The 26,594-nt window shown below is 37.6% G+C and overlaps 1 protein-coding gene across 1 annotated transcript in view; it reads left to right on the top strand.

Moving 5' to 3' along the window:
* Positions 1 to 23,796, top strand: part of LOC150077846 (regulating synaptic membrane exocytosis protein 2-like) — a 723,475-nt gene extending 699,679 nt beyond the window's left edge. The window contains exon 23 of the mRNA XM_090384380.1: positions 23,605 to 23,796. Coding sequence (XP_090240506.1) covers positions 23,605 to 23,796 — 192 coding nt within the window. The remainder of the gene's footprint in view (positions 1 to 23,604) is intronic.
* The last annotated feature ends 2,798 nt before the right edge of the window (positions 23,797 to 26,594 follow it).

The following is a 26,594-nucleotide window of genomic DNA, read 5'->3' as shown; positions in this document are numbered from 1 at the left end:
AATCACCTGTTAACAGGTGATGACACCTGTAACTTTTATTATAACTCTTATTCTACATGTTGGTCCATGGAATGGACACATCTGCCATCTCCAGTGAAGAAAAATCTCAAATTGCCAGATCAAAAAAAATTATGACCAGAGCATTTTGGAACAGAGAAGACTCAATTTTGGTTGATTTTTCTGAGAAAGATCAGATTATAAATAAGGAAAGATATTGCCAAACATTTGATAAGCTTAATAGGGCTATAAAACAAAAAAAGAAGATTAACAGGACACAAATCACATAACAATAATGAGAGGCCTCAACCTACCCACATGACCAAGATGAAAAATGCAGACCTAAGATGGAGGGAGAATTTTACCTCATAATGCATATAGCCCAGACGTGGCTTCATCTAATTTTTTTCCAGTTTGGACATATGAAGAGATATCTTCAAAGAAAACACTTTTTGTGTTATGAGGTTTTAACAGTAGGAGCCATCCTTTTATTGCAGTGTCTATTTGAGTTGGAAGAATGATAGTTATGTATTGCTCAACAAGGTGGATACATGCATTAATGTATACATACTTCCTATGTATACATTAATGTAATAAATGATAAAAATTATAAATTTGTATCTGTTCTTTATACTTTTAGATATATTACATAATTTTACATAATTAATGGCCGAAGAGACATTAATTATGAACTAACTATTGTATTTATTTCAGATAAAAACTGCACCAAATTTTGTAGTAGATGTTTAGAAAAGAGTACTTCTTCAACATTAGAATTCCTTACAAATAAACTGCCACACTCTTTGTGTCAAATTACATTAACTTAAAGTTCATACTGAAGGGTGTGTGCATTTAAGTATGTAATTAAGTAGTACATACTTAATTTCCTATTTAAGTATATTCTAAAATCAATAGCTGACTCCTATGTCTAATAAGATAATTATACTTTGTTACATCTGCTCTCTACTGAATATCAAACTTTAACTTGGGAAAACCTTAAAATCAGTATGAATACACCATTTCTCACTTCCCAGTGATTAATAGTGCCAAACTTGGCTCAATCAAAGAAGCTTAATTCAGATCAAAACTTTTAATATCACTTCCCAAACTCTCTTCTTCTTCTTCTTGAAAGGCCCCCAAGCATTTGGGAAAAAGTTGGTATATAAGTGGCTAACAGAATCTCCTCACTAGACAGATTCTTTCCTAAGGCATATTCAGGATTGCATTATTGATAGATACTTTTCCATTTTTGGAAAACAACCCTTAATGAAAAGAAATTTTGGAAACCCTCATGTATATTTACATGTAGGGATACTAAGTTTTATAACCACTATTCATAATAAATGTAATTTTGCAATCTTAATATTTTATATATTCCTATTTGGAAATTTAATTGAAATTTATTTTGCTTAATATTAATGTGCTGTTTTATCAATATATATTTGCCATAATTCCTAAACAGATTATTAATCACCATAACTGGCTTTGGTACATGTTAAGTTGCTATTGGTCAGTGCTTTTTATTTTTCTAAGAGTAACTAATAAAATGTTATTTATTTAAATGATTTCACTCAAGTTTGATAATTATTTGGTATGAAAGTCATTTCAAGTTTAATGTCACCTACTTTTTATTTTGTCCAGTTTACAGGGGAGACACATAAATTATATTGTGCATAGCAACAACATTTGATAAAGACCGTTATTTTTAACTGTAGTCCACATCTCTTTGAACAGGATTTTTCTATCTCCTCTGTAGAACTTGCTTTTTAGCCCACTGTTTTACAGCATCCTTCACAGTGATGTCTTCATAGCCCTTCCCTCAAAGGTTCAAAGAGATAACAATCTGATGGAGCTGATTTTGGAGCATAGGGAAGGTGAGATATCGAACCCATTCAAATTTTGTAATGACCTCAGTCACATACACACTTGCATGGTGCTTGGCATTGTCATGGAGAAACACTTCAAACATTTCTCTTCTGGGCAGAATTCTTTGAATGTAGGTTTTCAGTTTTTATAATGTGCTCCCATAGGACTCTCAGTTCACTATCATCTCTGAAGGGAGAAGTCTACAAAAATTCTGCTTCCTTATTCCAGTAAATGTAGTGTAGCATTACTGCAGTGGAAGAAGAGTGCTTTGCAGTTATATTGTATTAGTATTAGCCATGTAGTGCAAGGAAAAGCCATAGGCCTTTGCTACACTAGCCAAAAAAATGAAAATGCTTTGCAGCCATCCTACAGTCTACCTTAGAAATCTTACCCATGATCCCAACATGTCCCAGCTTATACAGTAATCTCTCATGAAGGAATAAGTTGAATGCTTTGATAAAATACAAATACGTTTGGTGTGACATAAACACTGGGAAAGGGAAAATAAGAATAGGAGTGTTATAGGCCTAATGACTCTGATAAGTACAACAAACAATTGTGCAGAGAAATAGTGGGCCAGTATGTGGGTTAGTCACTCACATGCTAGCAAGACTTTTGTGGATTTATTGGAGGATCGTTTTTCTACCGCAACATGTTTGAGGGGCAACCAGAGGGGGTAAATATTCTTGATCCGATTATCAGCAGTGATGATGCATGCATTAGGCATTTGCAAATAAAGGAACCACTAGATGACAGTGATCACAGTCTACTGATGTGGGATTTACTTAAAGATGTAACTACCATCAAAGGGTAAAGGGAAGGGTTTTCGTTTTTGTAAAGGTGACTACAGTGGTCTCAGAGAGTTTTTAAATTCTGTACAGTGGGATCAACTGATGATGTTAAAAACATTGAATTCTAAATATGAAGCCTTCAAGGAATTAATCTTGGAAGCTACTAAGCTTTTCATACCAAATAAGAAATACTGTTCTAGATTTAGGCCTAAATGGATGTCAAATCAACTAATGAGGTTTGTGGCAGAGATTAAAAATGTGTTGGATCCATATAAATTAGCAGGTGACACAGAAGCCTATGGCAGATAAGCGTTAGTCTATAATCAAGTCATGAAGGAGGTTAGGCAAGCGAAGGCGGATTACCAGAAATCCTTGCCAAAGGATGCAAAGAAAAACAACAAAGACTTCTTTTTATTTATGTAACCTCTAGAAGGAAGGGGATGAATCAGATTGGTCCAGTTGATGTTGGTGGTTCGACTGTTGATGATCTTGCTCAGAGAGCTGACAAATTGAATGAGTATTTTGCATTTACATTCACACAGAGGAATTCTGTAAGTCAAGGGAGGACAGAAGTTTACTAAATTCTAACAGGAAGCTAAATGATTTTGTAATAACTGAGAAAAAAGTGGAGTAGAAATTGGTCAAGCTAAACATAAAAAAGGCATCTGGGTGGATGGAATCTATCCAGTTATATTGAAGGAGGCAGCGAAGGAAGTAAAAAAGCCTTTAGCCTTAATTATGAGAGCATCATTAGATTCAGGGGAGGTCCCCATGGACCGAATATGTGCAAATGTATCCCCAATTCACAAAGGGGGTTCAAAGGGTGACACAAATAATTATAGATGTGTTAGCTTACCCTCTGTTCCGGGGAAAATAATGGAATCACTGGTTAAAGAAGTGATGCAGGATCACCTAGACAAGACTGCAGTAATAATTCAGACACAGCATGGTTTTGTTAAGGGGAAGTCTTGTCTGACCAATTTGATTGGATACTGTGATGTGGTCACAAAGTAAATGAATGCAAAAAATAATTCTGATATCATATACTTGGATTTCAGGAAAGCTTTTGATACTGTTGCACATGGACGGTGCCGACCGGGCTAGCCGAGTGGGTAAAGTACCTGCCCGGCAACCCAAAGGTCGCGGGTTCGATTCCCGCCTCGGGCTTGGATCAAAGTACTGCAAAAACCTTGGGAGGTGCAATATGGCCACAGAAGCCGATGCGCCAACAACTACCAAATCAAAAAAAAAAAGCATGTACGGTTGCTGTACAAATTGGAGCAGTATGGCATTAAGGGCAAGTTGCTGCAATGGATAAAGGGATGGTTGAGTGGAGACAGCAGAGAGTGCTAATAAATGGACACTGCTCTATGTGGTATCCTGGGGTGATAGATGTAACAGGACCAGGGTATTTCTGCCAGGGGCAAAAGTTGATGATGTTGTAGAGCAGATATCATCTTTTAAGGGCACAAAAGGTGATATTGTTGTACATGTTGGAACTAATGACATTAAAAGTAAGAGATCTACAGATTTACTCAACAAGCATAGGTCAATGTTGAAAAACAGTCGTGAGTTAGGTTTAATGTGAAAGTGTCTGCAATTCTGTCAAGACACGATAGGAGGGAGTATATGAAGAGAGCCTTGTTGGTCCATTCGGCCCTGGAGAGATTGTGCAAGGTTCAAGGGGTAGAATTTTTCTCAGCCTAGTCTGTGCTTGTTAACAGGAGAGACTGCTTCGACAGGGATAGGATACACTTAAATACAAAAGGGTGCAAGAATATTTGCTGATGCTATTGAGGCATAGTTAGGGATTCGGAAAACTGCAGCTTGGGGGGATAATAGATTAACACTGACTAATAGATTAACAGTAGCCGCTGGCAGAGGTGAAAGTGATTCTTGCACTGCTTCTATAGAAATGCAATTGAGCAGCAGCCTTGAAAGCAAGGCAGTGGGGATTTCCAGGACTGCTGGGAGTCATAGTGGAACAAATAAATACATGGGCTTTGTTAGGTTAACTAAGAGGTAGCAACAGGTGCATGTATACTTGCATGTACACCAATGCTAGGAGTTTGGTAAATAAATTTTATGAATTTGAGGTATTGCTCAGAACATCAAAACCAGATATTGTTGGGATATCAGAGACGTGGTGTCACACAGACATAAGCAGTGCAGAATTGGAATTTGGGGAGTACAATGTGTACAGAAAGGATAGACAAGACAGGAAGGGGTTATGCTATTAGTTAAGAAACACATGAAATCAAAGGAAGTGCATCCAATTGATGCTGGTGGACAATGCAGTGTTGAGTGTTTGGTGCTACATAAACACTGGGAAAGGAAAATTGAGAGCAGGTGTGTTTTATAGGCTTAATGAATCTGATGAGTATAATGAGCAATTGTGCAGAGAAATAGAGTGGACCAGTAAATCAGAATGTCTTATAATGGGGAATTTTAACTTCCCAGATATTGACTGGAACTTGTGCGTTGGTCACTCACAGAGGGTTTGTTATTTGTTATTTGGATTTTAAGAGCATTAGTAACTAAGGCCATATTGCTCCAGGGATATGCGGTAGTCATTCCCTGACCTTTCTGCATCCTCCATATTTGGTGGTCACGGGCTGGAACCCAGGTCTGATCAAGAAGCGTGTGCTACGCACTGCTGCTCCTGCCCATCTGCCTACGGAGGAGGCGCCACTCGCAGAGGGAGTAACTCTTTATCTGATTATCAGCAGTGATTATTCATGCATTAAGAATTTTCAGATAAAGGAACCATTGGGTGGCAGTGATCACAAGGTACTGATGTGGGAAATACTTAAAGATGTAACTACCATCAAGGCTAAAGGGAAGGGCTATTGCTTTCATAAAGGTGACTGCAGGGGGGAGTCTCAGACAGTTTTTAAATTATGTACAATGGGATAAACTGATGATGTTACCAACGTTGAATTCTAAATGGGAAGCCTTCAGGGACTTAATTTTGGAGGCTACTAGGCTTTTCATTCCAACTAAGAAATACTGTTCAAGGTTTAGGCCTAATTGGATGTCAGATGAAATAATGAGGCTTGTGGCAGAGAAGAAAATGTATGGGATGCATATAAAGTATCAGGTGACACAGAAGCCTATGGGAGATATAAACTAGTCTGTCATCAAGTCACAAAGTTTGTATGCAGGTTAAGGCAGATTACGAGAAATCCTTGGCAAAGGATGCAACTAGAAACAACAAAGAGTTCTTTACTTACGTAACTCTAGAAGGAAAGGGATGAATCAAATTGGACCACTTAACATAGATGGGCTGACTATTGATGATCATGCTCAGGTAGCTGATAAACTGAATGAGCATTTTGCATCTATATTCACACATGAGGAGTTATTCATTGAAGGGAATGCCAGATGTTTATCAAACTCTAACAGGGAGCTAAGTGATTTTGTAATAACTGAGAGCAAAGTGGAAGAGAAATTGTTGAAGTTAAAACATAAAAAAAGGCACTTGGGGTGGATGAGATCTATCCAGTTATATTAAAGGAAATAAGCAAACACTTAGCCATAATTATGAGAGCTTCCTTGGACTCAGGGAAGTTCCCCATGGACTGGAGGTGTGCAAATGTATTGCCAATTCACAAAGGAGGTTCAAACGTTGACACAAGTAACTACAGACCTGTTAGTTTAACTTGTGTTCTGAGCAAAACAATGGAATCACTGGTTAAAGAAGAATTGCAGGATAATCTAGACAAGACTGCAGTAATAGTTAAGATACAGCATGGGTTTGTTAAAGGGAGGACTTGTCTGACGAATTTGTTTGGATACTATGATGTGGTGACAAAGGATCTGAATGCTAAAAATAATTTTGATATCATATACTTGGATTTCAGGAAAGCTTTTGATACTGTTGCACATGGAAGACTGCTGTACAAATTGGAGTGTTATGGCATTAAGGGTAAGTTGCTACAATGGATAAAGGGATGGTTGAGTGGGAGAAGACAGAGAGTGGTAATCAATGGACATTGCTCTTAATGGACAAATGTTATTAGTGGAGTTCTGCAGGGTTTGGTGTAGGGCCCATTGTTGTTTTGTATATTTATGAATGATATTGATGAAGGTATATCAGGTTTAGTGTCAAAGTTTGCAGATGATACAAAGGTTGGCAGGGCTGTTAATGACAATAGACAGTATGCTACTTCAAGTGGATCTATAAAAGTTAGGCAGATGGGCTGAGAAGTGGCAACTTAAGTTTAACATTGACAAATGAAAAAGTACTGCATATGGGTAGCAATAACCAAAGGAAAATGTACCAACTGTGTGGTGCTACACTCAGAAAAGTGAAAAGTGAAAAAGACCTGGGGTAATTGTGTAGTCAAATATGACATTCACTGAGCAGTGCCAGATGGGTTGCCAGGGCAGGTCATGGAGTCTTGTCAATGATATATAGGAATTTTGCTAGCAGGGAAAAGGAGGTGATTATCCCATTATATAAGGCAATGGTCAGGCCATGCCTAGAGTGCTATGTACAGGTCTGGAGGCCTCATTTTAGGAAGGATGTAGAGTTGCTAGATCGAGTACAAAGAAGAGCAACAAGATTGGTGAGGGGAACAAAGGTGTGCTCTTACTAAGAAAGGCTTAAGTTCTGCAAATTGCAACGCCTGGAGAGTAGGCTCCTGTGAGGTGATCTGATTGAGGTTTATAAGGCCTTGAATGGCTTGAGCATGCTGAATGGAGTCTTCCTCTTGCTCAGAAGAAGAACCTGAGGGGACACAGATTCAAATTGAGGAAAGACAGTTGTAGAATAAATGTGTGGAAATTTGCATTTAGCCAGCGGGAAGTTGATTGGTGGATCAAACTTCCATCTTTTGTTGTGGAAGTTGATAGCCTAAATAAGTTTAAGGCTGAGCTGGACAGGCATTTGGAACAAATGGAGGGGTGAAATGGGATCGGTTTTTTTGGCTGATGCTGCATAAGCTTGCTTTCTTGAATCGTATGCCTATGCTAATGATAATGTGGACTAAAGTTATTAGTGGAGTCCTCCAGGGTTTGGTGCTGGGCCCATTGTTGTTTTTTGTATTTATTAATAATATCAATGAAAGTATATCAGGCTTAGTGTCCAAGTTTGCAGATGATAATCTGCAAACTTGGCAGGGTTGTTAATGATAGTAAAGACAGTATGCTACTGCAACAGGATCTAGAAAAGTTGGGTAGATGGGCTGAGAAGTGACAAGTTTAATATTGACAAATGAAAATGAAGTTTAATATTGACAAATGCAAAGTGCTGCATATGGATAGCAGTAACCCAAGAGAAACGTACCAACTGTGTGCTACTACACTCATGGAGGTGGAGAATGAAAAAGACCTGGAGGGTAATTGTGCTGTTGGATATGAAGTTCTCTGAGCAGTTCAGACAGGCTGCCAGAGCAGGTCATGGAGTTTTGTCAGTGATATATAAAGAATTCTGATAACAGAGACAAGAGGGATGATTATCCCTTTGTATAAGGCAATGGTCAGACCCCACCTTGAATACTGCGTACAGCTCTTGAGGCCTCATTTTAGGAAAGATGTAGAGTTTCTACAATGAGTACAGAGAAGGACAAGGATGTAGAGTGAGAGGAACAAAGGGGTGCTCTTACCAAGAGAAGCTTAAATTCTGCAAGTTGCAGCATCCGGAGACTATGCACCTGCGAGGTGATCTGATTGAGGTGTATAAGGCCTTGAATGGTTTGAGCACACTCAATGCTGATAGGATACTTTTGCTTGCTCAGATTAAGAACCTGAGAGGGCATAGATTGAAACTGAGGAAAGACAGTTGTAGGATAGATGTGTGGAAGTTTGCCTTTAGTAGTAGTAATAGTAGTAGTGGCATGTGATGCAAGAAAGCAAGTGCAGCTTATGCAGCATCAGCCAAAAAAAAAAAAAAAAAAAAATCACACCATTCCCTCCAAATGCCTGTCCAATTCCTCCTTAAATTTATTTAACCTATCAACTTCCACAATGACAGATGGAAGTTTGTTCCAGCAATTAACCACCCGCTGGCTAAAGGCAAATTTCCGCACATCTATTCTACATCTGTCCTTTCTTAATTTGAATTTATGCCCCCGTAGGTTCGTAATCTGAACAAGTGGAAGGATCCCATCAGAATTCAGCGTGCTCAACTCATTCAAGGCCTTATACACCTCAATCAGATCACCATGCAGGTGCCTAGTCTCCAGCCACTGCAATTTGCAGAACTTAAGCCTCTCTTGGTAAGAGGATCCCTTCATTCCCCTCACCAATCTTGTTGCTCTTCTCTGTACATGCTCAAGCAAATCTAAATCCTTCCTAAAATGAGGCCTCCAGACATGTACACAGTACTCAAGGCGTGGCCTGACCATTGCCTTATACAGAGGGACAATCACCTCCTTTTCGCTGCTAGCAAAATTCCTATATATCGTTAACAAAACCCCATGACCTGCCCTGGCAGCCTGTCTGCATTGCTCAGAAAACTTCATATCTGACTGCACAATTACTCCCAGGTCTTTTTCATTTTCTACCACCTTAAGTGTAGTACCACACAGTTGATACGTTTCTCTGGGGTTACTTCTACCCATATGCAGTACTTTGCATTTGTCATTCTTCAGTTGCCACTTCTTAGCCCATCTGCCCAAATTATCTAGATCCTGTAGCAGTAGCACACTGCCATTACTGTCATTAACAACCCTGCCAACCTTTGTATCATCTGCAAACTTCGAAATTAAGCCTGATATATCTTCATCAATATCATTGATAAATATACAAAACAACAGTGGACCCAACACCGAACCCTGTGGGACTCCACTAATAACATTAGCCCACGAAGAGCAGCACCCATTGATTACTACCCTCTGTCTTCTCCCACTTAACCATCCTTTTATCCATTGTAGCAACTTACCCTTAATACCATTCTGCTCCAATTTGTACAATAGTCTTCCATGCCAAAGTGTCAAAAGATTTCATGAAATCCAAATATATGATATCAAAATTATTTTTTGCATCCAGTTCCTTTGTAACCACATCATAATAACTAATCAAATTTGTCAGACAAGACTTTCCCTTAACAAACCCATGCTGTGTCTGAATTATTGCTGCAGTCTTGTCTAGATGATCCTGCAATGCATCTTTAATCAGTGACTCCATAATTTTACCCGGAACAGAAGTTAAACTAACTGGTCTGTAATTACTTGTGTCACCCTTCGATCCCATTTTGTGAATTGGGGATACATTTGCACATCTCCAGTCCGTGGGAACCTCCCCTGAATCATTCGACTGTTGGCATTCAAGGTGAGCGGACACGCTTAGACAGGGCTCCTCAGTTAAGTGGTTTACTTTTGTATAGTGCTTTTAAATATTTGATTTATTTAGATATTGTTGGATTATTTTGTTATAGGTTTTCCTGTAACTGTTTGATTTTAATAATAGTATAGATATAATTTTTTAAAGTTACTTTCATTGATATTTATTTAATTTTATAACGGTAGTTACGAGATCTGCCTTAAACACGTCACAGGGTATCGTGACTCACATGGAAATAGCCGATGGCGATTTACGGGTGTGTAATGATTTAATCCGTTGTGGAACCTGTGGAATGTTCTCCAAGGTCGACCTGGTGACTGATCCTACCTCACCTGGGGATTCTTTTCTTTGTGATCAATGTAAGGAGTGCACCGATCTTAAATTACAATTTGGTGCACTGATGGAACAATTTGAGTCCCTGAAAAAATGAGTGCTTGCCCTCAAGAATAATGCATCTGAGAGCTCGTCAGGGACTCAAAACTCCAGCAATCTACCAAGTGATGCACACCCGATTCGAGCCTCAAAACAGAAAAACCAAGTGCAAACTACTCTGGTTAAAAAGGACATTGTTTTATTAGGAAACTCCATTGTCAGGGAAACGGGGAATATTTTTTGTAATAAGGATGGGTGGAGCAGAACCAGGGTATGTGTGCCGGGAGCAACTATTGATGATGTCACCAACAGATTGTCAGATTTTAAAAGGGGTAAAGAAAATATTATTATTCATGTGGGGACAAATGATATTAAATGTACACGATCTGACGATTTGTTGGAAAAATACAGGACCATGCTGAGGAAATGTCGCGAGCTAGGCCATAATGTCTATGTGTCTGCAATTCTGCCCAGACACGCTAGGAGGGATTATATGTTAAGAGTCTTGTGGATTAACTCAAGACTTGAAGGAATCTGCAAGGCTTTAGGGGGTGAATTTCTGTCAGCATGGCCCACACTTGTAGGTAGAAGGAATTTGTTTTGTAGAGACGGGATACACTTAAACAAAGGTGGTGCAAAAGTTTTTGCCAGTATTATTGAGGATACTTTAAAGGTTCAGGGAAACTGCTAGTTAGGGGAGATGTGGGTAATACTGACACGCGTTTATCTGATAATATTGGTCAAATTAACTCTTGCACATACCTTAAGAGTTCTTATCTGTTACCCCAACTGGACGTATTATCTAGATGTTCTGGGGGCAGAAACGTTTCACGTGAGCAGGTAGCTAATATCAGGGAAGAGAGCCTAAAAAACTTCAAGGGTTGTGTTAGGGTTGTTAAATATACAAGAACAGTAAATCTTAATTGTTTATACAATAACGTTATAAGTGTCGTCAATAAAATGAGCGAATTCGAACTGCTGGTTAAAACAAGTAACGCGGACATAATAGGGCTTACAGAGACGTGGTGCCACCCGGAAATTGGGGATGATGAGTTCCAGTATGGCTTGTATAATGTATTTAGGAAGGATAGAGTAGATAGAAGGGGTAATGGGGTAATGCTTCTTATCAGAAGCAGCCTGAGTGCGACAATAGCTTTCCCGGATTCAGACATTTCACATGCTAGTATAGTCTGTATGGTGTGAGATAGTTGGAAACAAAGGTATAATGCGAGTAGGAGTAATCTACAGACCAGGTGATTGTGAAGATTATGACAAAAGCCTCTACATGCAAATGGAATGGGCAAGTAAGCGTCAATGCCTTATTATGGGTGATTTCAATTTGCCTCTAATTGATTGGAGTAAATGGGAAGGAAACTCAACATGGGGAACAAAATTTTTAAATCAACTAGATGACTGTTATTTGTATCAACATGTCAGGGAAAATACTAGAGAAAAGAATATCCTAGACCTCATCATCACACATGAATCAGATGACATAACAAGGCTGACGGTAGAGGAACCAGTAGCAGGAAGTGATCACGGAGTTCTACGGTGGATGATGACGAGAGAGGTAGCAGAAGTAAAAGGCAAAAGAATGGGTTTTAATTTCAGAAAAGGAAATTACAATGCCTTAAGGTACTACGTGGCCTCTATTAACTGGGTAGATATCACGCAGAGAATGAATACAATTGAACTGTGGTATGCTTTAAAACATTAATCACAGATGCCTTGAATGCATATATACCATTAAAAAAATACTCCACGAGAAGGGTTCCAAGTTGGATGAATAGTGAAGTTGCCACATTACTTGAGCAGAAAAAGGTGGCATGGAAAGGTTACAGAGCAATAAAAAGTACTGAAGCCTATAACAGCTACAAGATGATGTGTAATAGAGCCACAGAAAAGGTTCGACAGGCAAAGGCAGTTTATGAGAAATCACTAGCAAACAGAGCAAAGAGGGGGGATAAAGAATTCTTCACATATATAAATGCCAAGAAGAGCAGGACAAACCAGATCGGACCTTTACGTAAGGGAAGGGGATAGTAATAAATATACCAGCTGCCATTGCAGATGAACTCAACAGTTATTTTGCATCGATATTTACAAATGAAAAGCCTTTTGTGGCAATGGGAAATTGTGGAGCGAAGTTAAAAAATATGTAATTAATGATATTGAAATTTCGCAAGATTATTTAATGAAAAAACTTTCGAGCCTCCAGACCAGTAAGGCTCCTGGAGTTGATGGAATATACCCTATAATTTTAAGGGAGGTGGCAAGCAAGTGCATTGAACCATTGAGGCTAATTATGCGAGCATCACTAGACTCTGGGGAGTTTCCCTTGGATTGGAAAATTGCCAATGTATCTCCCATACATAAGGGTGGCTCTAAAAGTGAAGTTGGAAATTATCGACCTGTCAGTCTGACTTCAGTAGTAGGGAAAATCATGGAGGCAATGATCAAGGGTGGAATTCAGGATCATTTGGATTGAATTGAAATTCTCAATGATGCTCAGCATGGTTTTGTAAAGGGAAAATCATGTTTAACAAATCTGGTTCGCTATTTCGAAAGGGTCACTCACGAGCTGGATTTAGGGAATAATTTCGACATTGTTTATTTAGATTTCAGCAAAGCTTTTGACTCAGTCCCACATGAGCGGTTGCTTTATAAGCTGGAACAGGTTGGAATCACTGGGAAAATCCTTAGATGGATAGAAGGATGGCTTCAGGGCAGGAGGCAGAGGGTTGTGATAAATGGCTATTCCTCAGATTGGGTTGATGTAAGAAGTGGGGTTCCCCAAGGATCAGTATTAGTACCACTGTTGTTTTTAATTTTCATAAACAAAACATTGATGAAGGGATAGAGGGCGTAATGTCTAAATTTGCAGATGATGTTAAAATTGGTAGAGTAGTTAATGATCACTGTCAAGCTGAGCTTCTTCAGAGAGACCTAGATAGACTTCAGGAATGGTCAGAAAAATGGCAGCTATGCTTTAATCCAACAAAGTGTAAGGTATTACATCTGGGAAACAGTAATCCTAAAATAACTTATTCACTTGGTGGAGTTCAACTAAACCCAGTACTGGAGGAAAGGGACTTGGGTGTTACGATAGGGTCAGACATGAAATTCTCCGAGCATTGTAAACAGGTTGCAAGGAAGGCCCATGGTGTCCTATCGATGATCTATTGAACTTTTGCAAGTAGAGATATGGACGTGATAATCCCATTATATAAGGCTTATGTTAGACCACACTTGGAATACTGTGTTCAAGTATGGAGACCGCACCTAAAGAAAGACATCGAGCTTCTTGAAAGGGTGCAAAGACGGGTAACTCGCCTGGTGAGATCGGCAAAAGGGCGTCCTTATGAAGAAAGACTTCGAATATGTGGGTTGCAGAGTTTGGAAACTAGACACCTTAGAGGAGATTTGATTGAGGTGTTTAAGGCTCTGAGAGGCATCAGTAAAATGAATGAGGACGAAATTTTCAAGATTATAAATGATGCTATAACTAGGGGACATAAATTCAAGTTACGGGGGAAATGTTTAGATTGGACTGCAGGAAGTTTTATTTTAGCCATTGAGTTATAAATTACTGGAATAAGTTGCCTTCATGGGTGGTAGAGGCCGATAGTTTGGAGAAATTCAAAGGTCATCTGGATAGTACTTTCGGGTAAGGGAAGCGCATAGGATGATAGGTTTAATTTCCTTTTTTATATATTAATTATTATTAATTAGTTATTTATTTATTTTATTTTATTATTTTTTTTTTTGGCTGGTGCAGCATAAGCCATAGGCTTTCTTGCACCATGCGGCTGTTACTAATACTAATACTCGTGTCACCCTTCGATCCCCCTTTGTGAATTGGGGATACATTTGCACATCTCCAGTCCGTGGGAACCTCCCCTGAATCCAAGGATGCTCTCATAATTATGACTAAGGGTTTGCTTAGTTGCTTTGCTGCCTCCTTTAATATAACTGGATAGATCCCATCCACCCCAGGTGCCTTTCTTATGTTAACTTCAACAATTTCTCCTCCACTTTGCTCTCAGTTATTAAGCACCCTGCTACAATTTGATAACCTTCTGCCATTTTCAAATTGTAATAATTCCTCACGTGTGAATGTAGGTGCAAAATACTGATTCAGTTTGTTTGCTATCTGAGCAGGATCATCAACAGTCGAACCATCGATGTCAAGTGGACCAATCAGATTCGTCCCCTTTCTTTTAGAGTTTATATAAGTAAAGAAATCCTTGCTGTTTTTCTTAGCATCTTTTGCTAGCCAGCAGGTAGTTGATTGCTGGAACAGACTTCCACTTGCTGTTTGTGGAAGTTGATAGTTAAAATAAATTTACGGCTGAACTAGACAAACTTTCGGAGTGACAGGATGGGTGAAATGGGAAGCGTTTTTTTTTTTTTTTTTGGTTTGTATTTTTATGTATTGGCTGAAGCTCTATAAGTTTGCTTTCTTGTATCATATACCTCAACTAATGCTAATGTTAATAAACAATTTAGAATTATTTTCTACATGCAACTCATGAGGAACTGTGTTTTATATATAACTAATTTATTTAAACATGATCTTTGCTACTAATGCCCTCAACATAAGTGTCTCTCTCTCTCTCTCTCTCTCTCTCTCTCTCTCTCCAACTCCAGTTTATCTAATAAACAATTATCTGTAATTTCAGTATTGCTCAGGCTCCTCACAATGTCTCCTCACTTTGAAGGGCCTATTGTTTGTAAAGATTGATATGAAGTATTTGTTCAATTCAGCAGCATCTGTTTGTTATCCAAGACTTTTTCACAACCAATATATGAAGGGATCCAATCCGATTCATTTTCTTCTTTTTTGTATTCACATATATTAAAAACTCCTTGTCCCTATTCTTTGCTCTCTTAGATATTGATTTCTCATATTTAGATTTCTCAGTCTTAGACAGTGATTTCTCATAGGTAGTCCTTTTCTATGTTACCATTATAGATCAACTTGTTGCTGTTATAGACTTCAGTACTTTTCAGCACTCGAACTTTTCCATGCTGTCTTTTTCTGCTGCATTTGACCAACCAGCTCTCTATTCATCCATCTCAGCATCCTCCTAGTGCCACATTTTCTTAATGGTATATATGCATTCATCATTTTTATGACTGTTTCTTTCAAGGCATTTTGTAATTCTAATGTATTCACCTTATGTCTGCTGTCTGCCCAGTGGATAAAGGTCATGTAGTATCTTAAATTATCATAATTCTCCTTTCCTGAAATTACGCATACCTTTAACACCAGTGACCTCTTTCTTCACCTTCCAACTAAGGGCTGAATGCTAACTTGCTACTATTTGTCAAGTTTAACCTTGACAAATGCAAAGTACTGCATATGGGTAGAAGTAACCCCAGAGAAACGTACTAACTGTGTGGTACTACACTTAAGGTGGTAGAAAATGAAAAAGACCTGGGAGTAATTTTGCAGTCAGATATGAAGTTTTCTGACCAATGCAGACAGTCTGCCAGGGCAGTTCATGGGGGTTTTGTCAATGATATATAGGAATTTTGCTAGCAGGGAAAAGGAGGTGATTGTCCCTCTGTATAAGGCAATGGTCAGGCCATGCCTTGAGTACTGCATACAGGTCTGGAAGCCTCATTTTAGGAAGGATATAGATTTTCTTGAGCGTGTACAGAGAAGGGCAACAAGATTGGTGAGGGGAATGAAGGGATCCTCTTACCAAGAGAGGCTTAAGTTCTGCAAATTGCAGTGGCTGGAGACTAGGCACCTGCATGGTGATCTGATTGAGGTGTATAAGGCCTTGAATGGGTTGAGCATGCTGAATTCTTATGGGATCCTTCCACTTGTTCAGATTACGAACCTAGGGGGCATAATTTCAAATTATGAAAACACAGATGTAGAATAGATGTGCGGAAATTTGCCTTTAGCCAGCGGGTGGTTAATTGCTGGAACAAACTTCCATCTGTTGTTGTGGAAGTCGATAGGTTAAATAAATTTAAGGAGAAATTGGACAGGCATTTGGAGAGAATGGTGTTTTTTTTTTTTTTTTTTTTTTGGCTGATGCTGCATAAGCTCATACACTTGCTTTCTTGCATCACATGCCACTACTACTACTAATGGTTTCTGTACTGTGAGCACTATGATGTCATCTGGCTCATGGGTAATGATCAAGTCTAGAATATTCTTACCCCTAGTATTTTACCTAACATACTAAAGAAAATAATCACTAGATTCTATAAAAATTTTGCTCCCATGGTGAACAAAAGTCACTTGCTCCAATCAATAAAAAGCAAACTGCCATGTAGTTCTGCTTTTCTTGTCTCCAGTTTGTTAACACATTTTCCACCAGCCATATTACTAATATTCGTGTTGCATTTATTAATTTTCTGCAATCATTCATATACAAATCAGGCTCTTACCTTTTTACAACTAAGAATTCTGTGAACTTCTATTGTTTTAACTTTTTTTTTTTTTTTTTTATGAGAACCCCAAACACGAGAGGTATTAGAACCTATAGTACTTAGTACCGTGCTTGGGTTGGAGGTTGAGAAGACGAAAGAAGATATTTGTTGATATTGGACTTGAACTTCTGTAGATTGTAATTTTCAGGAAATACGTATGAAGGAAGATTGTTCCAGAAAACGGCAGTTGAATGAATAAATGACGAAGATGAAAAGTTGGTTCTGTGGGTTTGAAGTTGGACGGTAAATGGATGTTGGCTGGTGGAGGCACGTGTTTCGACTGTTTTGAAAGAGAGAACGGGAATTATTCAGAAGAATTATCCAAACAATTCAGTAGAACAGTGCCCATGGAAGTATCTGTAGAAGAGGCATGCAGCAGAAACAGTGCGTCTATGAGAAAGCGAGTGGCGAGACTCTGTTAGAGATGAATCATTAATTAACCTAACTGCCCTCTTCTGAATGGAATCAAGAAGCCTGAGAGAGATTTTGGGGGCACCTCCCCAGATGTGGGAACAATATTCCATGGCAGGGCGGATTTGCGATTTATACAGAGTGAGCAGCTGTTTGGAAGAAAAGTAACGCCGAGAGCGAAAGAGAAAACCAAGTTTTTTAGATGCAGAGGAAGCAATATTTGTAATGTGCTTGTGCCAAGAGAGATTAGAAGTCAGGGTAATCCCCAAAAGAGATATATCATTTTTCCTAGAAATCGGAGTGTCACTAAAGATAAGCATAGGAGCAGAAGAATCCTTTTTGCGAGATATAAGACAAGACTGAGTTTTAGAAGGGTTGAAATGAACTAAGTTGTCTTTGCCCCACTGGAGAATTACCTGAAGATCGGCATTTAAGGAATTGGCAGCAGATTTTCGAGAACTTGAAGTTGATTGAGCAGGACAAGGTTTCTCAAAATGGAAAGTTGAATGCAAAGTGCTATCATCAGCAAAACTATGGATAGGATTTCCAGTCAATGGAAGAAGGTCATTGATATACAAGAGGAAAAGAGTGGGGGAAAGAACTGAACCTTGGGGGACACCAGCATTAGTGGAGAAGTTAGAAGACAGAGAACCATCTACCATCATCCTTAGTGAGCGATCAGAGAGAAAACTGGATAACCAATTACAAAATACAGTTGGCAAACCATAAGATGGAAGCTTGTTTAGAAGACCTTTATGCCAAACATGATCAAAAGCCTTTGAGATGTCCAGAGCAACTACTTGTGTTTCACGAACCTTTCCATTGAATTAGTCCATAAATGGGTAACATAAGCCAGAATATCACCAGTGGATCGACACTGACGGAATCCATACTGGCGATCGTTGATCAGACGGAAGGTTTCTAGGTAGTTTAAGAGTTGGCGGTTAATTGATTTCTCCATTACTTTAGAAAGAGTAGTAGTAATTGCAATGGGACGATAATTGGATGGGAGAGATTTGTCACCCTTTTTAGGAACTGGCTGGATATGAGCAAATTTCCAAGCAGAAGGAAAAACACCTTTGGAATAAGAAAGTGAAAAAAAGGTGGCAAAGAATAGGAGTAAGTTCAGGAGCACAGGTTTTGAGAACAAGTGGAGAAATACCATCAGGACCTGGAGCTTTCTTAGCATCAAGATTCATCAAAATCCTTCTGATATCCTTTTGACGGAAGACCACAGGAGGCATTGAATGGAGCGTGTTAGGAATGGTGGGAGGTGTTTTACCAAGATCATTAATACATGAGCTGGAAGAAAAATGGGATGCTAGCAGGTCAGCTTTATCCTTGGCTGAAGTGACAACAGAACTATCTGGTTTGGACAGAGGTGGGAGCAGAGATGGGCAAAAGTTGCGGCTAATAGCTTTGGCAAGAGACCAGAATGCTTGGCTACCGTTAGGGCAAGAAGCAAGTTTTCCACTATTAGCCTGTTCAAACTCTAGTTTGGACTGATTAATAACTGCTTTACAATTGTTGCGAGCTTTGGTGTAGGTAGAAAATGAAACTGAAGAATTAGAAACAAGCCAATTACAATATGCAACATTCTTCTCTTGGACAGCCTTAGCACATTTATTGGAAAACCAAGGTTTAGATAAAGGACGAGATTTTAAAGTGGAGTGTGGGATAAAGGATTCCATTCCTGCAAGAATAATTTCACTGACACGATCTGAGGAAACGTTGACATCAGAAGTTTTGAAACAGTAATCAGACCAAGGAAAAGAAGAAAAGAAGTCTCGCAGGTCATCCCATTTTGCATTCTTGTAATGCCAAACAATATGAGGTTGGGAACAGCTATGAGATAAAGGTTCCATTGGAGAAGAGACAATCACCAAGTTGTGATCTGAAGTGCCTAAAGGACCTCTCACTTCGACCTTGTACTTAGAAGGGTTGTTTGTGAGAAAAAGATCAAGCGTATTGGCTATATGATTAGTATTGTCCGGTATTCTTGTAGGTAAATGAACAATCTGTGCTAGGTCATTAGTAATTGCAATAGCCTCAGCATCTCGACCTGCTGGGTCGGTGCGGCTAGAAAACGGAAGCCAGCTGGAGTTGCGAATGTTAAAATCACCACGGAAAATTACCTCACTGTTAGGAAAGTTGGACTGGAGAAAGTCAAGTTGCAAAGAGAGGAAGTCAAAGAGCTCCAAGTGATTAGTGTAGTTGGGAGAACGGTAGAGACAACAGATGAATTTGACACAATGAGTATTTTAAGCCTGTCGAGGTCAGATATTTCCTAATCCGCTGCTGCTGTTCAATCATCTGATGAATCAAACTGTAATTGTGTAAAACTAATTTCGAAATGTTCCAGTGCTACACTGAGAAAATTATTGCTTAAACAAAGGAAAAATAAATAGGAAGTAATTAGCATTAGCATTAGCATTAGTAGAGGCATTTGATGCAAGAAAGCAAGCTTATGCAGCATCAGCCAAAAAAAAAAAAAACCCACTTCCACTTCACCCCTCTGTTCGTTCAAAATACCTGTCCAGCTGAGCCTTAAACTTATTTAGGCTATCAACCTCCACCACAAGGGATGGCAGTCTGTTCCACCAACCAGCCACCCACTGGCTAAAGGCAAATTTCCGCACGTCTATCCTACATCTGTCTTTCCTCAATTTGAATTTATGCCCTCTCAGGTGATTTTTCTGAGCTAGAGGAAGAATCCCATCAGCATTAAGCATGCTTAAACCATTCAAGGCTTTATACACCTCTATCAGATCACCTCGCTGGTGCCTAGTCTCCAGACACTGTAATTTGCAAAACTTAAGCCTTTCTTCGTAAGAGCACCCCTTTGTTCCATTCACTAATCTTCTTGCCCTTCTTTGTACTCGTTCCAGCAGCTCTACATCCTTCTTGAAATGAGGCCTCCAGACCTGTATACAGTACTCTAGGTGTGGCCTGACCATTGCCTTCTACAATGGAATAATCACCTCCTTATCCCTGCTGGAAAAATTCCTGTATATCATTGACAATACTCCATGAGCTACTCTTGCAGCCCGTCTGCACTGCTCAGAGAACTTCATATCTGCCTGCACAATCACTCCCAAGTCCCTTTCATTCTCTACCACTGTCAGTGTAGTACCACAGAGTTGATACGTTGCTCTGGGGTTGCTTTTTCCCATGTGTGGTACTTTACATTTGTCAATGTTAAACTTCATTTGCCACCTCTCAGCCCATCTGCTCAACCTTTCCAGATCCTGTTGCAGCAGCATAGTGTCAGTAGTGTCCTTGACAACCCTGCCAACCTTTGTATCATCTGCAAACTTGGACATTAAGCTTGATATACCATCATCAATATCATTTATAAATACAGAAAACAATAATGGACCCAACACTGAGCCCTGAGGGACTCCACTAATAACATTAGTCCACGATGAGCAGTGTCCATTGATTACCACTCTCTGTCTTCTCCCCCTCAACCACCCCTTTATCCATAGCAGCAATTTGCCTCCAATGTCACACTGCTCCAATTTGTGTAGCAGTCTTCCATGTGCAACAGTATCAAAAGCCTTTCTAAGATCCAAGTATATAATATCAAAGTTATTCCCTGCATCCAGTTCTTTTGTGACTGCATCATAGTATCCAATCAAGTTGGTCAGGCAAGACTTCCCCTTAACAAAACCATGCTGTGTCTGAGCTATAACTGAAGTCTTGTCTAAATGATTCTGCAGTGCTTCTTTAACCAGTGCCTCCATTAATTTTCCTGGAACAGAAGTTAAGCTCACAGGTCTATAATTACTTGTGTCAGCCTTTGAATTGTAATATAGTAATATAGTTAAAATAGTAAGTATCATAATACTTTATGATACTTACTATTTTAACTGAACGTTTATAGCTATTAGTATTGGTAGTAGCATATGATTCAAGGAAGCAAACAAAAAAATAACCAACACCATTAGCAAAAAAAAAAAAAAAAAATGCAAACACTTGACAACCCTTAAATAATCTTTCCTTAAATTTATTCAAACCACCACTTCCACACCACAAAAACGAACAAAATCTGGTCCAACAATCAGTTGTTCTTTGGCTGAAAGCAAATTTTCACACATCTATCCTGCAACCATCCTTTTCCAGTTTAAATTTATGTTCCCTTTTGTTTCTACAAAAATAATTCAAATGCATAGATGACCTTATCCCCTTTTAGAAGATGGCTGCTGACTTCAGGTGCTTGTATGGGGGGACACCTCCGTAGCCGGGTGGAAGGAGCAGCAGTGCGTAGCACACGCTTCTTGATTAGACCGGGGTTCGAGCCCATCACCACCAAATACGGAGGATGCGGAAAGGTCAGGGAATGACCACCGCATATCCCAGAGCAATATGGCCTTAGTTGCTAATGCTCCTAAAAACCAAATAACAAACAAACAAGCTTGTATGGGTGGATAAAATAGGAAAATCCTTCTATTTCTTCTCAACATAATATAGAGGACTTAATTTAAATAAATGTAAGGATAATTTTTTACCCCCAAGATTATTTGAGTAATTTACATCCCCTGGATCAGGATGTAATATCCCAGCTTAAGATGGAATATAGGAAATGTTGGTTCAGCACTTTCTGCAAAATATGGAACACTGCAATAAGCATTCACATTTTAAATGAAATATTCTACAAGCTTATGCAGAGATTCTGCATGGTTTGGAAAAACCCAAAACCTTCATCAATTGCAAACTGTTTCAGGAACAAGATGTTCTTCAATCAGCAAGGCGCCTCCGTAGCGAGGTGGGAAGGAGCAGCAGTGTGTAGCACACGCTTCTTGATTAGACCGGGGTTCGAGCCCATCACCACCAAATACGGAGGATGCAGAAAGGTCAGGGAATGACCACTGCATATCCCAGAGTAATATGGCCTTAGTTGCTAATGCTCCTAAAAACCAAATAACAAACAACAACAATCAATCGGCAATACAAAGTATGTTGAAGAAAGTGTATAGGAAAATAAAATTAGAAATGGGCTGAAATATCAAAGTACATTATTTATAAATTGAACATACCTTTTGAGGATTCCAGACCTGCCACATCAGGCGTTACTACTGAAAAGTCTAGTTAACATTCACAGCCCAAAAATTGATTACAAATGTGGGGACAATGAAGCAGAACTTGTTCTTAATGCCAAACTTGATGTAATGGATAAATGCTGCTTGTGTTTATAATTTAATGCTTCTATATAAGGTGGAATATGCAGTAGTATATAAGATAAAGAATTGTTTAATTGTTTTCTTATTGTAAGAAAACAATTAACACGAAGAAAACAATAAGAAAACAATTAACACGAATAAGAAAACAATTAACACGAAGGTTTTCTTCAAAGAAAATGAAATTCTTGCTGTTTGTTCAGCATTATACATAATTTTGTACATACAAAATTATGTATCAATTGTATAATACAAATTTACATACAATATTTCATTTACCCATATAACTTAGAATTACTCTTTTTTTTTTACCAAACATGAAAAATTATTAAAAATGTTTGCGTTCCATACCTGAAAATGTGACTTTTATTTGGCTAAATCACATAAAATATTTTAATGCTGTATTTCCATTTTTATATTATTTGTCTATTACTATTCTATTGTTTCTAATGTACATATCTGAATTTTACTATTTTAAATACTGAAAAGTGATATCAGTAGAAAGTTATCCAACTTTCGATTATTAAAGGGAATAGCTCAGTAGTACAGAGATATTCCACATAAGTAAGTTTCCACAGAACATGGAGAATTGTTTTCTATGAAAATTTTTCAGTGTCACAGGAATGAAAAAATATATTATTTGTTATTTTTTTCATAAAATGAACTTTGTGGAAATAATTTTTTTCAAAATTATAAAATTATTAATACATGTAACTAATAACATATGTAAAACATTCAAATGTAAAAACATGATGTTTTTGAAAACAACTTTATACAAAGAATCTTCTTATGAAAAATCACACAAATTAGGTGCTTCAATTTTGTTATAAAGAGGTTTTGCTGTACTTTATTACAGCTGTAGAATTTTAAAAGATATCTAGCATTAAATTAAATTTATTTTATCTTTCAGATTAGTCTGAAAATCTACAACTTGGTCAGAGATTATAAAATGTTTTGTTTTATTTATGCAAATACCTAGATATGTCTTAAGTTTCTCATGTATTAAAAACAATTGCTACATCACTTTTTATTTATTTTTGTAAGTGCTTGTTTATACATATTTTACCAATTTATATACGTTTTTTCTCAAATAGATAATGCACGTTTGAAATGCATTCGTTAAACAACTTTGTACTCTAATTGTGATATTTATGATTTTCTTTAAAACATTAGGTAAAATTAATTTTCTTAAAAAATTAATTAATTTACTCATATTTAAAATTTTTGATATCCAAATTTTATTATAGGTTACAGTATGGGGTGACTATGGCCGTATGGAGAAAAAAGTTTTTATGGGTGTAGCTCAAATCATGCTGGATGATTTGGACTTATCGAATATTGTAATTGGCTGGTTCAAACTTTTCCATCCTTCCTCATTGGTCAACCTTCCAGCAGGTGCACAACTGAATTCCCTAGTCTCCATAGACAGTTTTGGCTGACTGGGGTGCTCTCTAGCTTGTACAGTATTGGTGACTCCAAGTGCCGCTATGGCTGGATAAAGCCAGTCAGCAAACCTGCAGAGATCTGTGCACAGGTGTTGCACATGCTGCAACCATTGCCGTTTCCTGTGGGAAGAGTGCCTGCAATGCTATTTCAGCATCCTTTGTGGATAAATTATTCCTCATGAACATCACTTAGTGTTCTTTGAATGGGCCATCTTCATATTTTATATTCTTTCTTTAAACTATTTCTCCTTCATCTTCAGTATGCCTTGTGGTACAGCCCTTAACGAGATTGGATTTCTGGATGAAATGGTATAATGTTTGAAATATACATTCAATTGGACAGTAACTTCCCACCATGTGATGCCAAATTAAGGAATATAGACACTTAGTGGCCGAAACAGAACAAAGCCAGTGGCCGCAGCTTTCTGCTTGCACCACTTGGATAATGAACCTTATACTAAATATATAAGAAATCGCCAGAATATTTCAGCCCAGCAATCTGCCAGATGTTCTTCTAATTCTAATCAGTGGAAGATGAATTCAGTGTTTTTTCATAAGCCTTGATTACTGGTAAGAGTAATATTAAAGGTATACAAAGGTGAGTATAAAGTAAATCATAAGGATAATGTATTCGACTGAAAATTGATGTGTACTCAAGATATTGGAAAATTTCACAAAGAGCTGCATCAGACCAAAATTGGTCTGGCAGCATGAAAATCACAACAAAAAAAATGAATGAACTGTTTGCAACTAGAGTTCTTTGTCCTAATGGTGCTTCAGGTGCTCATTTACTGAGCCACTTTTTAACTGCCAAGTTTTATCAGGCTAGAGAAGTGTATGGGGCCTCATGAATTTGTTATCATTGGTACAGTATCTGTCTGTTAAGTACTGTCTTTCATATTTGAAATTATTCCTTCAAAGTTATTTGTTAGATATTAGTTATTTTTATGATAGGAATTGGCCATCTTTCTTTTAGATCTTCAGGGAATACTGATTTATTCTGCACAAAGAACTAACTCTAAATCTCAAAATCAGTTGTCATTTTTCAGATCAATAACAATATGAAAATACTTCATTTTTGTATCATAAATCTTCACATTTCACATTAAGCAATCCTGAGATCTACAAAAAAAAAAAAAAAAAAAATCCATATGACATATTTATGTGTCAATATTATTACTGTTCAGTAGTTTTTATAAAAATTTATATTAAAAATTTTAATTTTATTCAGTAAACTCCATAAATCTTATCTTTGAATTTCTTTATGTGAAATGCTGAAGATTTATTTAAAAAAAAAAAAAAGCAATAAAAATATGACTTGATGAACCCTGGAGTTTTAGAATAATTCAGAGAAAATATTTATTAAATGAGAATATTTTTTTAAAAATTAGGATAAAACTTAAATATACACTTAGTGCAGTTTTCCTTACCTTGAACATTACTGTAAAATGGTACAGCGTTACATTTATAAATTTACTTTTTAGTGACTTCTGCTTTAAACTCATGCAATATGTTCATTAAAAACTTATTTGTTAGCACGATACAACTAGCTGTCTAGACAGTTGCATGCAGCCTTTTTTATGCAACAGCCATTCATTTAATTCAATTTCCATGATTCCCCCACCTATCTAGAATGGAAAAAATATTATAATGTAGTTCACATTAGGTTCTACTCTCAGCAAGCTCTCAATGACCCATCGAAAACATTTTGCAATCCCTTCAGGAATGGTGATCTCCCAGGTTGCACACTACTGATCTAGACCAATGGATATCAGCTTCAGAAAGAGAACAAGCTACTTTCAGGTTTTTAAATGTCATTGCCTTTATAACTGTAGCCACTTGCTTAAGAAATTGAAATTTGTAAAAATACCCACAACTGAGTTGATAAGGCTCTGAATCAACAGGTTGACTATCACTAGTGATGGCTCTTTTTCTCAGCTAGCTATGTTAGTTAATAATTATTACCAGTCATTTTATAATAATTAAAATTTAAGCATAAAATTCTTTTGCCATACTTATTTTACTGCATGCATATATATATATATATATATATATATATATATATATATATATATATGTGTGTGTGTGTGCAAATATTAAATGTATGTCACTAGTAAACTGCTCTATTTAGTCATTTTTAACAAAATTTATTACTGATTTAATGTATTGATAGATTTTTCTTTAACTAATTGTTCGCACATATTATATAGATATGTGTGTGTGCACACAAGCATGCACACAAACACACAGGTCAAAAAAGGAGTGAATGGTTTATAGATCTGACTGTTGCTGCTTTAAATGTTAATGAAATAAAAGTGCCATTAGCTATAATACAGCAAGTTTAAACTAAAGTTTTGCATATGGTTATGTACAAGACAATACTACATTATATTTTGCATATTTGTAGTTTACTGTAGTCTTTAAGATACAGACTGCAACAGCCATAATATCTGCAGATACTTTGCACTTTAGCTAGTATGAGTTCAGCCAAGATCTTACAAAAGATGGACATACAATGTTACTGAAAAAGGGACAAAACAGAATTCCCCATATACATAGGCCTTTGTATACATTTATCATTCTGATTCTTAATTATTACATCTCCCTGTTATTGTAGCGGCCTGACATGTTTGCCTTAATCATATAGCTCTTGATGCTGACAGAATTTACATTTATAATGACTTGCACTGCTTTTATAATTTAACTCATGGAATGGATTATGTGGCTCTAATTACTTAACTTTTACAGAAAACTTAGCAGTGTGTGTAGTCATATCAAATATTATTCAATAA

Source organism: Mastigoproctus giganteus, chromosome 11 (genome assembly GCF_048544385.1).
Source record: "Mastigoproctus giganteus isolate SK-2022 chromosome 11, ASM4854438v1, whole genome shotgun sequence".
In the NCBI taxonomy this organism is placed as follows: Eukaryota; Metazoa; Arthropoda; class Arachnida; order Uropygi; family Thelyphonidae; genus Mastigoproctus; species Mastigoproctus giganteus.
This window is presented reverse-complemented; position numbering and strand designations above follow the sequence as displayed.